This window comes from Thalassophryne amazonica, chromosome 1 (genome assembly GCF_902500255.1).
Source record: "Thalassophryne amazonica chromosome 1, fThaAma1.1, whole genome shotgun sequence".
Lineage (NCBI taxonomy): Eukaryota > Metazoa > Chordata > Actinopteri > Batrachoidiformes > Batrachoididae > Thalassophryne > Thalassophryne amazonica.
Genome location: NC_047103.1, coordinates 174,942,091 through 174,959,895, shown reverse-complemented (window position 1 = coordinate 174,959,895; position 17,805 = coordinate 174,942,091). Strand labels below are relative to the sequence as shown.

The window sequence follows — 17,805 nt, the reverse complement described above, 5'->3', positions numbered from 1 at the left end:
GTAGGACAAGCAGGGTTCATGTTCATGTAACCAGCCAAAAGAATTCAGACAGTGGAACTGTTGATCTCAACGTCATCAGAGCACAAACAGTGAAAAAACAAAACACTTATTGCAACAGACAGCAAGAACGACACACCAGTCAGCAAAGGTCATGTGTCACATGCATGTGGTGAGCATGAAACACAGTGTGAGCTGTCAACATTCCCAGAAATTCCAAGAGACAATTCCTGACACTACCATCTCTTCCCAGCAGTGTGTGAACTAGATGAAAAAATCAGCTGGACACGCACGCACACACACACACACACACACACACACACACACACACACACACACACACACACACACACACACACACACACACACACACACACACACACACACACACACAGTGGATGAATGAGCGAGATCCCTTGTGGGGTCAGAACCTCAGACCCCAGTCCAGTAGGTGGCGGTATGACACCCTCAAGCTGCAGGCCAAACCCATGTTTTGCAAGACGAGGAGGAAGAAGAAGAATAATAAGAAGAGGAAGAAGAAGAATAAGTAGTAGCAGCAGGATGCTAAACTAAGCTGAGACTAAATTAGTCAAACTTAGTGGATTTCTTTTTTATTATTTTTTGAATAAAGTGAACTGTATCATTATGTCTTTTATCACCGCTAGCTGGAACCCGCTCGGAGAGGCTTTTTACCGGTAAATATTTAGACTTATGTGTTTGCTGAATTATATATTGTTTGACATAACATTTTATGGTGGAGTTTGCGTGGGTTCCCTCCGGGTGCTCCGGTTTCCTCCCACATCCAAAGACATGCGGGTTAGTTGGATTGGAATCTTTAAAAATTGTCCGTAGGTGTGTGTGTGGCCCTGTGACAGACTGGCGTCGTGTCCTGGGTGGACCCCGCCTCACCCTCTATGACACTGTGTGTGTGTGTGTGTGTGTGTGTGTGTGTGTGTGTGTGTGTGTGTGTGTGTGTGTGTGTGTGTGTGTGTGTGTGTGTGTGTGTACTCAACACTTTTGGTTTTGTTCCCATTTTGTATGAGATGAACTCAAAGATCTTAAACCTTTTCCACATACACAATATCACCATTTCCCTCAAATATTGTTCACAAACCAGTCTAAATCTGTGATAGTGAGCACTTCTCCTTTGCTGAGATAATCCATCCCACCTCACAGGTGTGCCATATCAAGATGCTGATTAGACACCATGATTAGTGCACAGGTGTGCCTTAGACTGCCCACAATAAAAGGCCACTCTGAAATGTGCAGTTTTATCACACAGCACAATGCCACAGATGTCGCAAGATTTGAGGGAGCGTGCAATTGGCATGCTGACAGCAGGAATGTCAACCAGAACTGTTGCTCGTGTATTGAATGTTCATTTCTCTACCATAAGCCGTCTCCAAAGGTGTTTCAGAGAATTTGGCAGTACATCCAACCAGCCTCACAACCGCAGACCACGTGTAACCACACCAGCCCAGGACCTCCACATCCAGCATGTTCACCTCCAAGATCGTCTGAGACCAGCCACTCGGACAGCTGCTGAAACAATCGGTTTGCGTAACCAAAGAATTTCTGCACAAACTGTCAGAAACCGTCTCATCTGCATGCTCGTCGTCCTCATCGGGGTCTCGACCTGACTCCAGTTCGTCGTCGTAACCGACTTGAGTGGGCAAATGCTCACATTCGCTGGCGTTTGGCACGTTGGAGAGGTGTTCTCTTCACGGATGAATCCCAGTTCACACTGTCCAGGGCAGATGGCAGACAGCATGTGTGGCGTCGTGTGAGTGAGCGGTTTTCTGATGTCAATGTTGTGGATCGAGTGGCCCATGGTGGTAGTGGGGTTATGGTATGGGCAAGCATCTGTTATGGACGAAGAACACAGGTGCATTTTATTGATGGCATTTTGAATGCACAGAGATACCGTGACGAGATCCTGAGGCCCATTGTTGTGCCATACGTCCAAGAACATCACCTCATGTTGCAGCAGGATAATGCACGGCCCCATGATGCAAGGATCTGTACACAATTCTTGGAAGCTGAAAATGTCCTAGTTCTTGCATGGCCGGCATACTCACCGGACATGTCACCCATTGAGCATGTTTGGGATGCTCTGGACCGGCGTATACGTCAGTGTGTACCAGTTCCTGCCAATATTCAGCAACTTCGCACAGCCATTGAAGAGGAGTGGACCAACATTCCACAGGCCACAATTGACAACCTGATCAACTCTATGCGAAGGAGATGTGTTGCACTCCATGAGGCAAATGGTGGTCACACCAGATACTGACTGGTATCCCCCCCCAATAAAACAAAACTGCACCTTTCAGAGTGGCCTTTTATTGTGGGCAGTCTAAGGCACACCTGTGCACTAATCATGGTGTCTAATCAGCATCTTGGTATGGCACACCTGTGAGGTGGGATGGATTATCTCAGCAAAGGAGAAGTGCTCACTATCACAGATTTAGACTGGTTTGTGAACAATATTTGAGGGAAATGGTGATATTGTGTATGTGGAAAAGGTTTAAGATCTTTGAGTTCATCTCATACAAAATGGGAGCAAAACCAAAAGTGTTGCGTTTATTTTTGGTGCGCGTGCGCGCGTATACGCATGTGTGCGCGTGCGTGTGCGCATACGTGTGTGCGCGTGTGCGCGTGCGTGCGCGTGCGTGCGTGTGTGCGCGTGCGTGCGCGTGCGTGCGTGTGTGCGTGTGTGTGCGTGCGTGTGTATACGTGCGTGTGTGCGTGCGTGCGTGTGTGCGTGCGTATACGTGTACGCGTGTGTGTATACGTGTGTGCGTGCGTGCGTGCGTGCGTGTGTGTGTGCGTGCGTGCGTGTGTGTGTGTGTGTGTGTGTGTACACGTACTTAAAATATTATTTACAAATGTACAAATATGCAGATGGGTTGTCAGGGGGGGTTATGCAAAATGTAATAGGGTGTTAAATATACAAGAAAAACTGAAATTCCCTATTTTAAATTCAGTAAACGAATGGCCTGGGGGAAGAAGCTTTTCCTCATCCTCTTGGTATTGGTTCTCAAGCAACGGAACCGACAACTAAATGGCAACCGAGAGAGGAGGGAATGTCCAGGGTGATGGGGCAGGCTGAGGATCTTCTCTGCCCTTGACCTGCATCTTTTAGAGTAAATGTCATGCAGGTCAGGCAGCGCAGTTTTGATAGTCCTCTCCGCAGAGCGGACTACTCTCTTAAGGGCAGGTTGAGTAAGGTCTAACCTTACTAACCCCCAGAGCAACAGTGTTAAGGAAAAACTCCCTCTGAGGAAGAAACCTCAAGCAGACCAGACTCAAAGGGGTGATCCTCTTCTTGGGCCATGCTACAAACATAAATTACAGAACAATTCACAAAATGAATATACGAGGTCTGTTAGAAAAGTATCCGACCTTTTTAATTTTTTTTCAAAAACTATATGGATTTGAATCACGTGTGTTTGCATCAGACAAGCTTCAACCTTCGTGCGCATGCGTAAGTTTTTTCACGCCTGTCGGTTGCGTCATTTGCCTGTGGGCAGGCTTTGAGTGAGCACTGGTCCACCCGCCTCGTCGGATTTTTATTGTTTTGGAATGGCGGAGCGACTGCCGCTTTGTTCCATGAAATTTTTTTCAGAAACTCTGCTAGACAGCCAGATGGAAACCATTTGGAAGATTCAGATGGCTTTCGGTGAAGATTCTATCGGTATCACATGGGTTAAGGACCATTAAAAATGGCCCACGGCGGCGGAGGGCGCACCATCATCGGGGAGCGGCCATCGACAGGCTGGAACAAGCAGATCACTTCCAAATTTAAGGCTCTGTTGATGCAGGACGTCGTGTGACTAGCAGAGAAGTTTCAGAAGAGGTCGGGATCAGCACTTGATCGGCACATTCCACTGTTAAAGGAGATTTTGTCATGAAAGATGTGCTGACAGATTCGCGCGTCGGGATGCAACCGCTCACAGCCGCTGGACAAACAACACCTCCGTGTTGGAAGTCTCACAGGACAAGTTGGAACATGCCCAGCTGTTAAACAATTTCTCAGATACTCACTCGACTGAAAAGCCACCGAAAGCCGTCTGAATCTTACGAATGGTTTCCAACACGGAGGTGTTGTTTGTCCCGCACCATGAGCCGCTGCGTCCCGACGCGCGAATCCGTCCGCATGTCTTTCATTACATTTAACAGTGGAATGTGCCGATAAAGTGCTGATCCCGACCTCTTCTGAAACTTCTCTGCTATTCACACGACGTCCTGCATCAACAGAGCCTTAAATTTGGAAGTGATCTGCTCATTCCAGCCTGTCGATGTCCGCTCGGGGCGCGGTGCGCCCTCCGCCGCCGTGGGACGTTTTTAATCCAGTTTTAATGGTCCTTAATCCATGTGATACCGAAGCCATCTGAATCTTCCAAATGGTTTCCATCTGGCTGTCTGGCAGAGTTTCTGAACAAATTTTCATGGAACAAAGCGGCAGTTGCTCCGCCATTCCTAAACAATAAAAATTCGACGAGGGTGGTGGACCAGCACTCACTCAAAGCTTGCCCACAGGCGAATGACGCAACCGACAGGCGTGAAAAAACTCACGCATGCGCACGAAGGTTCAAGCTTGTCTGATGCATATAGTTTTTGAAAAAAATTAAAAGGTTGGATAGTTTTCTCACAGACCTCGTACAAGATTGTGATTCTGTTTTTATGCCCTGCGCGGCGCTTGCGCCGCAAGGCACCTATTGCTTGCAGAAACTTCATATTTGGTGGGTACATGATTTGGAGGAGTATTTCACGTGTGTTCGAAGGCCGGTGACCTTGATCTACTTTTCATGGTCACGAATGGTCACAATTGTCAAATCCTTTGCCGCAAAGTAGCCCGGCACCTATTGCTCACAGAAACGTCATATTTGGTTGGTACATGCCTTGGAGGAATAGTTCGCATGGGTTTGAAGGCCAGTGACCTTGACCTACTTCTCAAGGTCACCAATGGTCACAGCTGTCAAATCCTTTGTCACAACGTAGCTCGGCACCTTTTGCTCATAGAAACTTCATACTTGGTGGGTACAAGCCTTGGAGGAGTACTTTGCATGGGTTCGGAGGCCGGTGACCTTGACCGCCGTTTCAAGGTCACCAGTGGTTGCATTTGTTTTGAAGGCTGGTGACCGTGACCGACTTTTTATGGTCACTGTTTGTCACATCCTCTAAATAAATATTATGCCAGTCTCCAATTTTTTCATTGTATATCCCAGTTTACATCAAACACATAAGGCTTCAACTACATACCCACCCCATACAAGTACATATTACTGAACTTTGCATGGAAAATAATACTGCATGTGGGGCATTTTGTGATGAATGTCTCTAGTTCTCTCTGTTGATGGTGCAGCTCCATCCAGAGATGGGAGTGGTATTTGTGCTGGAGACCTTCCTTTCCTGTGGACCAACAGCACTTCCTGTATATTTGTTTTGTGAATTGCTCTATAATTTGTCTGTAGTATGGCCCAAGCAGAGGGTCACCCCTTTGAATCTGGTCTGCTTGAGTTTTCTTCCTCAGAGGGGTTTTTTCGTACCACTGTCACCTGTCTTCTTGCTCTGGGGTTAGTAAGGTTAGACCTTACTTGTGTGAAGCATCTTGAGGCAGCTTTGTTGTGATTTGGCACTATATAAATGAAATAAATTGAATTGTTTTATTCTTGTCTGTCACTGGCTTTCTGAATTTTTAATGTAATGAATTGTTTTTTTTTTTTAAATTGCTATTTTTATTTTGAAGAGGTGGTGTCCAAGCGGTTTGTGTGCTTGGTTCAAGAACAGAAGGTTCCTGGTTCAAAGCCACCTCTGCCCATTCTCTATGTAACCTGGAGTTGCGTCAAGGACTTCCAGAGTAAAACAAAGCAGATCCACTTCTGATCTCCTGTGGTGACCCTGAGTTGGGGGAAAAAGAGAGAATCACACACATACACACACAGTTGACTTAATTTTATAATTAGAGACTGAATTTTTATGCTGTGGTTCAAATGTTTTGGTGTTATTTATTATTATAACTTTTTGCCTTTTTTGTGTGTGTGTGTGTGTGTGTGTGCGTGTGTGTATATATGTATATATACACACACACACACACACACACATATCCGGATGGATTGATTAATTAATTAGAGGTGCACCGATCATTATCGGCCGATCACGCCTTGATTGGTGATCGGCAAAATGGACCGATCACAACAGTGCAGGCAGTAGCGCAGGGAGCGCTTGGTCCTGTCATGACACACTTTCCTCTGTGACACAAACTCATTTTGACTTCTGATATGAGCTGGACGGACAAGGAGAGCAGTCGCCATCATCTAATATAGTCCATGTCCGTCCAGCTCATATCAGAAGTCAAAATGAGAGATCTAAATAGACTGCTGTGTAATGAATGGAACCACACTGCCATCTAGTGGATATCCAGTGTGCGTGAGTGTGTATTTGTGAATCAGTAGACATTTGTTTGTGGATCTGTGGATTTCGCGAAAAGCATGTCTCAAAATTACGTCACAGAGGAAAGCGATGAATCCATGTAATTGGTGATCCACAAATACTGAAACTCAATTCACAAATACAATTTGCAGTTTTACAAATGTAATTTTTTATTTTTTTACAAATTAAGTTTTATATTTGCAAATACAACATTATTTGCAAAGACCAATTTACAAGTTACAAATATGAAATTTGCATTTGTGGATATCTGAACACATTTGCAAATCAATGATTATTTGTAGATCACCCTGTGTGCATTTACAAATATTAATGAGACAATTTTAACCCCATAGAATGAGGGCTGTATTTTACATTCTCAATGTATTCTCTGTAGGCTGTACCCTGAGCAACATGAAACATGGAAAAAAAAAAAGCTTGCTGGTAGAACAAAGTCAGTGTAATAAAACAAAAGTTGGCAGTTTATTCTAGTGTCTTTATTTGAATGCATGTTTTTTGTTTTCATCATTATGTTTTAATGCAAAAATAGTCCTATACATTAGACCTATATTCTTATTTTGGGCATGATCCAAATATGTACTTGATCGGTATTGGCAGATCAGAATTTCAGTGATCGGCCTAAAAACAAATCCTGATCGGTGCACCTCTAGTGTGTGTGTGTGTGTGTGTGTGTGTGTGTGTGTGTGTGTGTATATGTATGTATAATAATAATACATTTTATTTGTATTGCACCTTACATTTCAAAGAAATCTCTGTGTGTGTGTGTGTGTGTGTGTGTGTGTGTGTGTGTGTGTGTGTGTGTGTGTGTGTGTGTGTGTGTGTGTATATATATATATATATATATATATGTGTGTGTATATGTGTGTGTGTGTGTGTATATATGTAGAGGCAAGCTCTTGCTTGCCTCTACTGGTGGTTGGCTCTCACTGCGGTATTGTATCACTTCCTGTTCCGGAGCACAGCGGTGTTTTTCTGTATCTGTTAGCTGTTTAATCTGCGCAGTTAGATTGATCTAGTTATCTAGATTACGATTTGTTTCCCAGTGTAATCTTTACGTGCCTTAACTAAAGCACTCATTCTGCTGAATCACCTCTAAATTATTTACACATTATTCACTTTGCGTGTTTTAGGAATCCGCTAGCTTAGCGTAGCTACTAGCTCTTAGCCGATTTAGCATGGCGGCTTCTCCTGTCTCTCCCGCACTTTTCTGCTCTGGGTGTGAAATGTTTAGTTATTCCTCGGCCTCCTTTAGCAGTAATGGTACTTGTAATAAGTGTAGCTTATTCGTAGCTTTGGAGGCCAGGCTGGGCGAATTGGAGACTCGGCTCCGCACCGTGGAAAATTCTACAGCTAGCCAGGCCCCTGTAGTCGGTGCGGACCAAGGTAGCTTAGCCGCCGTTAGTTCCCCCCTGGCAGATCCCGAGCAGCCGGGAAAGCAGGCTGACTGGGTGACTGTGAGGAGGAAGCGTAGCCCTAAACAGAAGCCCCGTGTACACCGCCAACCCGTTCACATTTCTAACCGTTTTTCCCCACTCGACGACACACCCGCCGAGGATCAAACTCTGGTTATTGGCGACTCTGTTTTGAGAAATGTGAAGTTAGCGACACCAGCAACCATAGTCAATTGTCTTCCGGGGGCCAGAGCAGGCGACATTGAAGGAAATTTGAAACTGCTGGTTAAGGCTAAGCGTAAATTTGGTAAGATTGTAATTCACGTCGGCAGTAATGACACCCGGTTACGCCAATCGGAGGTCACTAAAATTAACATTAAATCGGTGTGTAACTTTGCAAAAACAATGTCGGACTCTGTAGTTTTCTCTGGGCCCCTCCCCAATCAGACCGGGAGTGACATGTTTAGCCGCATGTTCTCCTTGAATTGCTGTCTGTCTGAGTGGTGTCCAAAAAATGAGGTGGGCTTCATAGATAATTGGCAAAGCTTCTGGGGAAAACCTGGTCTTGTTAGGAGAGACGGCATCCATCCCACTTTGGATGGAGCAGCTCTCATTTCTAGAAATCTGGCTAATTTTCTTAAATCCTCCAAACCGTGACTATCCAGGGTTGGGACCAGGAAGCAGAGTTGTAGTCTTACACACCTCTCTGCAGCTTCTCTCCCCCTGCCATCCCCTCATTACCCCATCCCCGTAGAGACGGTGCCTGCTCCCAGACTACCAATAACCAGCAAAAATCTATTTAAGCATAAAAATTCAAAAAGAAAAAATAATATAGCACCTTCAACTGCACCACAGACTAAAACAGTTAAATGTGGTCTATTAAACATTAGGTCTCTCTCTTCTAAGTCCCTGTTGGTAAATGATATAATAATTGATCAACATATTGATTTATTCTGCCTAACAGAAACCTGGTTACAGCAGGATGAATATGTTAGTTTAAATGAGTCAACACCCCCGAGTCACACTAACTGTCAGAATGCTCGTAGCACGGGCCGGGGCGGTGGATTAGCAGCAATCTTCCATTCCAGCTTATTAATTAATCAAAAACCCAGACAGAGCTTTAATTCATTTGAAAGCTTGTCTCTTAGTCTTGTCCATCCAAATTGGAAGTCCCAAAAACCAGTTTTATTTATTATCTATCGTCCACCTGGTCGTTACTGTGAGTTTCTCTGTGAATTTTCAGACCTTTTGTCTGACTTAGTGCTTAGCTCAGATAAGATAATTATAGTGGGCGATTTTAACATCCACACAGATGCTGAGAATGACAGCCTCAACACTGCATTTAATCTATTATTAGACTCTATTGGCTTTGCTCAAAAAGTAAATGAGTCCACCCACCACTTTAATCATATCTTAGATCTTGTTCTGACTTATGGTATGGAAATAGAAGACTTAACAGTATTCCCTGAAAACTCCCTTCTGTCTGATCATTTTTTAATAACATTTACATTTACTCTGATGGACTACCCAGCAGTAGGGAATAAGTTTCATTACACTAGAAGTCTTTCAGAAAGCGCTGTAACTAGGTTTAAGGATATGATTCCTTCTTTATGTTCTCTAATGCCATATAACAACACAGTGCAGAGTAGCTACCTAAACTCTGTAAGGGAGATAGAGTATCTCGTCAATAGTTTTACATCCTCATTGAAGACAACTTTGGATGCTGTAGCTCCTCTGAAAAAGAGAGCTTTAAATCAGAAGTGTCTGACTCCATGGTATAACTCTCAAACTCGTAGCTTAAAGCAGATAACCCGTAAGTTGGAGAGGAAATGGCGTCTCACTAATTTAGAAGATCTTCACTTAGCCTGGAAAAAGAGTCTGTTGCTCTATAAAAAAGCCCTCCGTAAAGCTAGGACATCTTTCTACTCATCACTAATTGAAGAAAATAAGAACCCCAGGTTTCTTTTCAGCACTGTAGCCAGGCTGACAAAGAGTCAGAGCTCTATTGAGCTGAGTATTCCATTATCTTTAACTAGTAATGAGTTCATGACTTTCTTTGCTAACAAAATTTTAACTATTAGAGAAAAAATTACTCATAACCATCCCAAAGACGTATCGTTATCTTTGGCTGCTTTCAGTGATGCCGGTATTTGGTTAGACTCTTTCTCTCCGATTGTTCTGTCTGAGTTATTTTCATTAGTTACTTCATCCAAACCATCAACATGTTTATTAGACCCCATTCCTACCAGGCTGCTCAAGGAAGCCCTACCATTATTTAATGCTTCGATCTTAAATATGATCAATCTATCTTTGTTAGTTGGCTATGTACCACAGGCTTTTAAGGTGGCAGTAATTAAACCATTACTTAAAAAGCCATCACTTGACCCAGCTATCTTAGCTAATTATAGGCCAATCTCCAACCTTCCTTTTCTCTCAGAAATTCTTGAAAGGGTAGTTGTAAAACAGCTAACTGATCATCTGCAGAGGAATGGTCTATTTGAAGAGTTTCAGTCAGGTTTTAGAATTCATCATAGTACAGAAACAGCATTAGTGAAGGTTACAAATGATCTTCTTATGGCCTCGGACAGTGGACTCATCTCTGTGCTTGTTCTGTTAGACCTCAGTGCTGCTTTTGATACTGTTGACCATAAAATTTTATTACAGAGATTAGAGCATGCCATAGGTATTAAAGGCACTGCGCTGCGGTGGTTTGAATCATATTTGTCTAATAGATTACAATTTGTTCATGTAAATGGGGAATCTTCTTCACAGACTAAAGTTAATTATGGAGTTCCACAAGGTTCTGTGCTAGGACCAATTTTATTCACTTTATATATGCTTCCCTTAGGCAGTATTATTAGACGGTATTGCTTAAATTTTCATTGTTACGCAGATGATACCCAGCTTTATCTATCCATGAAGCCAGAGGACACACACCAATTAGCTAAACTGCAGGATTGTCTTACAGACATAAAGACATGGATGACCTCTAATTTCCTGCTTTTAAACTCAGATAAAACTGAAGTTATTGTACTTGGCCCCACAAATCTTAGAAACATGGTGTCTAACCAGATCCTTACTCTGGATGGCATTACCCTGACCTCTAGTAATACTGTGAGAAATCTTGGAGTCATTTTTGATCAGGATATGTCATTCAAAGCGCATATTAAACAAATATGTAGGACTGCTTTTTTGCATTTACGCAATATCTCTAAAATCAGAAAGGTCTTGTCTCAGAGTGATGCTGAAAAACTAATTCATGCATTTATTTCCTCTAGGCTGGACTATTGTAATTCATTATTATCAGGTTGTCCTAAAAGTTCCCTAAAAAGCCTTCAGTTAATTCAAAATGCTGCAGCTAGAGTGCTGACGGGGACTAGAAGGAGAGAGCATATCTCACCCATATTGGCCTCTCTTCATTGGCTTCCTGTTAATTCTAGAATAGAATTTAAAATTCTTCTTCTTACTTATAAGGTTTTGAATAATCAGGTCCCATCTTATCTTAGGGACCTCGTAGTACCATATCACCCCAATAGAGCGCTTCGCTCTCAGACTGCAGGCTTACTTGTAGTTCCTAGGGTTTGTAAGAGTAGAATGGGAGGCAGAGCCTTCAGCTTTCAGGCTCCTCTCCTGTGGAACCAGCTCCCAATTCAGATCAGGGAGACAGACACCCTCTCTACTTTTAAGATTAGGCTTAAAACTTTCCTTTTTGCTAAAGCTTATAGTTAGGGCTGGATCAGGTGACCCTGAACCATCCCTTAGTTATGCTGCTATAGACGTAGACTGCTGGGGGGTTCCCATGATGCACTGTTTCTTTCTCTTTTTGCTCTGTATGCACCACTCTGCATTTAATCATTAGTGATCGATCTCTGCTCCCCTCCACAGCATATCTTTTTCCTGGTTCTCTCCCTCAGCTCCAACCAGTCCCAGCAGAAGACTGCCCCTCCCTGAGCCTGGTTCTGCTGGAGGTTTCTTCCTGTTAAAAGGGAGTTTTTCCTTCCCACTGTAGCCAAGTGCTTGCTCACAGGGGGTCGTTTTGACCGTTGGGGTTTTACATCATTATTGTATGGCCTTGCCTTACAATATAAAGCGCCTTGGGGCAACTGTTTGTTGTGATTTGGCGCTATATAAAAAAAAATTGATTGAATTGATTGATTGATATGTGTGTATATATATGTGTGTATATATATATGTGTATACGAGGTTTGTTAGAAAAGTATCCGACCTTTTTATTTTTTGCAAAAACCATATGGATTTGAATCACGTGATTGCATCAGCCAAGCTTGAACCTTCGTGCGCATGCGTGAGTTTTTTCACGCCTGTCGGTTGCGTCATTTACCTGTGAGCAGTGGTCCACCCCTCTCATCGGATTTTTATTGCGAATAAATTTCTGAACGATTTGGAGCTTTGCTGCATCAATTATTTTCCAAAAACTGAGAGACCTCCAGGTGGACACCGTTCGGAAAATTAATATGGCTTTCAGGGACGATTTTATGGGGATTAAACAAATTACGGGGTGTTACTGCCACTTTAAGCACGGCCCACAACTCCTGAGAGCGCAGCGCGCTCCCAGCCCCCATCGACAGGCTGACACCCCGCTGGAACAACCAGATCATTTCCAAAGTGAAGACTTTGTTGATCCGGGACTTCATCTGACTTACACAAAAATGGCAGAAGATGTGGACATCAGCACTTTTTCAGCACATTCCACTGTTACAGGAGTTTTTTTCCATGGAAAGAGGAGCAGAGGAATGCGCCACCGTGCCGCTTATGGCGCGGCACAAAACCACCTCCGTGTTGCTCTCACAGGACGGCTTTCAGATGGCTTTCGGGGCTTTTCAGTCGTGTGACTATCCGAGAAATTGTGGATGAGCTGGACATGCCAGAACATGTCCTGTGAGGCTTCATCACGGCGTTGCTTTGCGCCATGCGGCTCCGTTCCGACGCGCGGAATTCCTCAGCATGTCTGTCTCGATGTGCCGAAAAAGTGCTGATGTCCACGTCTTCCGCAATTCCTGTGGAAGTCAGACGACGTCCCGGATCAAAACAGCGTCCAGTTTGGAAGTGAACGGCACATTCCACTGTTACAGGAGTTTTTGTCATGGAAAGAGGAGCGGAGGAATTCCTTCTGCCATTTTTGTGTAAGTCAGACGACGTCCCGGATCAACAAAGCCTTCACGTTGGAAATGATCTGGATGTTTCAGCGGGGTTTGAGCCTGTCGATCGGAGCTCAGAGCGCGGTGCGCGCTCTCAGCAGCTGTGGGCGGTCTTTAAACCGGCTGGAGCACTCCTTAATCTGTGTAATCCCCATAAAATGGTCACTGAAAGCCATCTGAATTTTCCAAATGATGTCCACCTGGAGGTCTCTCACAGTTTCTGGAAAAAATTGATGCAGCAAAGCTCCAAATCGTTCATTTATTCGCAATAAAATTCCATCGAGAGGGGTGGACCACTGCTCACAGGCGAATGACGCAACTGACGCGTGAAAAAAACTCACGCATGCGCACGAAGGTTCAAGCTTGGCTGATGCAATCACACATGATTCAAATCCTTATGGTTTTTGAAAAAAATAAAAAGGTCTGTTACTTTTCTAACAGACCTCGTGTGTGTGTGTGTGTGTGTGTGTGTGTACACACACACACACACACGAGGTCTGTTAGAAAAGTATCCGACCTTTTTATTTTTTTTTAAAAACTATATGGATTTGATTCATATGTTTTTACGTCAGCCAAGCTTGAACCTACATGCGCATGCGTGAGTTTTTTTCACGCCTGTCAGTTGCGTCATTCGCCTTTGGGCAGGCTTTGAGTGAGCATTGGTCCACCCCTCTCGTCGTTGCGAGGAAATGGTGGAATGATTTGGGCTTTTTTTCCATCAGACTTTTTTCAGAAACTGTCAGACAGGCAGCTGGAAACTACTCGAAAAATTTATCTGGGTTTCGGTGAAAATTTTACGGGCTTCACAGAGAATGAGTGTTACTACAGCTTTAAGGGTGGCCCACAATGGCGCACGGCGCGTCGCACTCCGAGCCGCCATCGAGAGGCAGAAACCACCACATCATTTCTAAACGGATGGCTGTGTGGATATGTATATGAATTTATGTATGTGTGTGTGTGTGTGTGTGTAGTTGTACTTGGCCCCACAAATCTTAGAAACATGGTGTCTAACCAGATCCTTACTCTGGATGGCATTACCCTGACCTCTAGTAATACTGTGAGAAATCTTGGCGTCATTTTTGATCAGGATATGTCCTTCAATGCGCATATTAAGCAAATATGTTGGACTGCTTTTTTACATTTGCGCAATATCGCTAAAATTAGAAAGGTCTTGTCTCAGAGTGATGCTGAAAAACTAATTCATGCATTTATTTCCTCTAGGCTGGACTATTGTAATTTATTATTATCAGGTTGTCCTAAAAGTTCCCTGAAAAGCCTTCAGTTAATTCAAAATGCTGCAGCTAGAGTACTGACAGGGACTAGAAGGAGAGAGCGTATCTCACCCATATTGGCCTCTCTTCATTGGCTTCCTGTTAATTCTAGAATAGAATTTAAAATTCTTCTTCTTACTTATAAGGTTTTGAATAATCAGGTCCCATCTTATCTTAGGGACCTCATAGTACCATATCACCCAAATAGAGCGCTTCGCTCTCAGACTGCAGGCTTACTTGTAGTTCCTAGGGTTTGTAAGAGTAGAATGGGAGGCAGAGCCTTCAGCTTTCAGGCTCCTCTCCTGTGGAACCAGCTCCCAATTCAGATCAGGGAGACAGACACCCTCTCTACTTTTAAGATTAGGCTTAAAACTTTCCTTTTTGCTAAAGCTTATAGTTAGGGCTGGGATCAGGTTACCCTGAACCATCCCTTAGTTATGCTGCTATAGACTTAGACTGCTGGGGGGTTCCCATGATGCACTGAGTGTTTCTTTCTCTTTTTGCTCTGTATGCACCACTCTGCATTTAATCATTAGTGATTGATCTCTGCTCCCCTCCACAGCATGTCTTTTTCCTGGTTCTCTCCCTCAGCCCCAACCAGTCCCAGCAGAAGACTGCTCCTCCCTGAGCCTGATTCTGCTGGAGATTTCTTCCTGTTAAAAGGGAGTTTTTCCTTCCCACTGTCGCCAAGTGCTTGCTCATAGGGGGTCGTTTTGACCGTTTGGGGTTTTCTGTAATTATTGTATGGCTTTGCCTTACAATATAAAGTGCCTTGGGGCAACTGTTTGTAAACAGTCAAAAATGTTGTCTCAAAGTAGAATTCTACCATTTTCCTTTTTTGCTCGATTGTAAGCGGCATCCTCATTAGGTCGGTCTCAAACTACATCAGAAGAAATTCCTCACATACGAGGTCTGAGAAAACTATCCAACCTTTTTATTTTTTTCAAAAACCATATGGATTTGAATCATGTGCGCTTGCCTCAGACAAGCTTGAACCTTCGTGCACATGCGTGAGTTTTTTTCACGCCTGTCGGTTGCGTCATTCGCCTGTGGGCAGGCTTTGAGTGAGCACTGGTCCACCCCCCTCGTCGGATTTTTGTTAGTGAAATGGCTGAGAGACTGCCGCTTTGCTCCATGAATTTTTTTTTTCAGAAACTGATAGAGACAGCCAGATGGAAACCATTCGAAAGATTCATTTGGATTTCGGTGAAGATTCTGTCGGCGTCAAACGGATTAAGGAGTGTTAAAACCTTTTTAAAGACGGCCCACAGCGGCGGAGGGCGCGCAGCGCACCGAGCGGCCATCGACAGCCTGGAACGACCAGATCATTTCTAAACTGAACGCTGTGTTGATCCGGGACATTGTGTGACTACCACAGAAATGGCAAGAGAGCTGGACATAGCATTTTTGTGGAAAATTCCAGGAGACACGTTACAGGAGATTTTGTAATGAAAGATGTGCGGAGGATTTCGCGCGTCGGCATGGAGCAGCTCAGGACGCGCAAAAAAAAAAAAAACACCTCCGTGTTGGAAACCATTCAGAAGATTCAGACGGCTTTTGATGGCTTTTCAGTCGAGTGAGTATCTGAGAAATTGTTTAACAGCTGGGCATGTTCCAACTTGTCCTGTGAGATTTCCAACACGGAGGTGTTGTTTGTCCAGCGGCTGTGAGCGGCTGCATCCCGACGCGCGAATCCGTCCGCACGTCTTTCATGACAAAATCTCCTTTAACAGTGGAATGTGCTGATCCCGACCTCTTCTGAAACTTTTCTGCTAGTCACATGACATCCTGCATCAACAGAGCCTTAAATTTGTTAGTGATCTGCTCGTTCCAGCCTGTCGATGGCCGCTCTGGGCGCAGTGCGCCCTCTGCCGCCGTGGGCCGTTTTTAATCCAGTTTTAATGGTCCTTAATCCGTGTGATACCGACAGAATCTTCACCGAAATCCATCTGAATCTTTCGAATGGTTTCCATCTGACTGTCTCTAACAGCTTCTGAAAAAAATTCATGGAGCAAAGCGGCAGTCGCTCCGCCATTTCACTGACAATAAAAATCCGACGAGGGAGGTGGACCAGTGCTCACACAAAGCCTGCCCACAGGCGAATGACGCAACCGACAGGCGTGAAAAAACTCACGCATGCGCACGAAGATTCAAGCTTGTCTGATGCAAGCGCACGTGATTCAAATCCATATAGTTTTTGAAAAAGATAAAAAGGACGGATACTTTTCTCACAGACCTCGTATATCTTAATGTCTGAAAAAACAAACATAATTCAGATTAGCTGTTGCAGAATTAAAGTCAAATGATTTTGTGGCACTTATTTTTGGACACCCTGTATTTGTTTTAATATAAATATATTGTTTGTATAAATGTATTTGTTCCAGAAAAACTCATTATTATATTAATCAAATGGAATGTTCTTTTTGGTTAAATGTCTTTGCAGGAAAACAGAACTGTATCAGATGTGCTGGAGTTTACGGGATGGCCTCAAAGACTGCCTGGTGGCTGCTGCTCCATATGGAGGGCCAATAGGTACAGAAAAACACACTTTCCCATTCAGTTGTTTTTTTTTTTTTTTTAAAGCAGAGATTTGTGCTTAAAACTGTGCATATGAACATTTCTATCCAAAGTATGGAATTGGTCAACATGTACTTAAATTTGAAAAGGTATGTAAATATACACGCAGCTCTGACCATGCGTACACACCATCAAGTGGTAGAACAGTGGAACTGCATCAAGAAAGAATGCACCTCATCTACATAGGTTCTTCTCTTCAAATTAATAACGTCATCATCATGGCATTACTTCACAAATGAAGCTTATGGAGGTGGTGGCCCACTTCAGTTAGTTTATTCAATGCTTCTATAACCTGGAACACTAGTTCAAAGATTATGGAGGTGGTGGTCCATGTCGACTGCAGGTGTGCTCATTGCTGATAGGCCCAATTTGGGAAAAACAAAACCAGTTGCAGCAGCCGTTGATGAAGGTCTGGTCAGGAGTTGACGTTGCAGCGTCTGTGTTCTTCCTCCTGGGTCTTTTGTCCTTCAGGGTGGCTTTGTGGGGGTCTTTGAAGCAAGAGACAGCATGGTTGATGGTGTGACAGCAGGCATCGCAGTTTGCACCTAGGGTTAACCATTGCCAATGGTTGATGTGATGAGCACTGAGGGATTTCTTCCAACAGTCCTTGCATTGTTTCTCTTGTGCCAGTGGACAGCTCACTGCACAGGACGATCTTGGCGGGGCAACCCCGAGGCGTTCCCAAGCCAGCCGAGAGACGTAGTCCCTCCAGCGTGTCCTGGGTCTTCCCTTGAGAGAGGGACAGGACCCTCTCATTCACCGGGTGGAACTCCAACACATGATGTTTGAGCTGGGGAGCAATAAGCAGTGCTACTTCAGCTCTCCACCTCTCTCCGTGGGCAACACCAGAAAAGTGGAGCGTCCAGCCCCTCTCAAGGAGTTGGGTACCAGAACCCAAGCTGTGCGTGGAGGCGAGCCCGACTATCTGTAGTCGGTATGCCTCAACCTCCCGCACAAGCTCAG

At 44.2% G+C, this 17,805-nt stretch overlaps 1 protein-coding gene across 1 annotated transcript in view; it reads left to right on the top strand.

Moving 5' to 3' along the window:
* The first annotated feature begins 525 nt into the window (after positions 1–525).
* The window catches only part of vps16 (vacuolar protein sorting 16 homolog), a 238,271-nt gene continuing 220,991 nt past the window's right edge, over positions 526–17,805 (top strand). The window contains exons 1-2 of the mRNA XM_034179871.1: positions 526–692; positions 16,709–16,797. Coding sequence (XP_034035762.1) covers positions 643–692; positions 16,709–16,797 — 139 coding nt within the window. The 5' untranslated portion in view covers positions 526–642. The remainder of the gene's footprint in view (positions 693–16,708; positions 16,798–17,805) is intronic.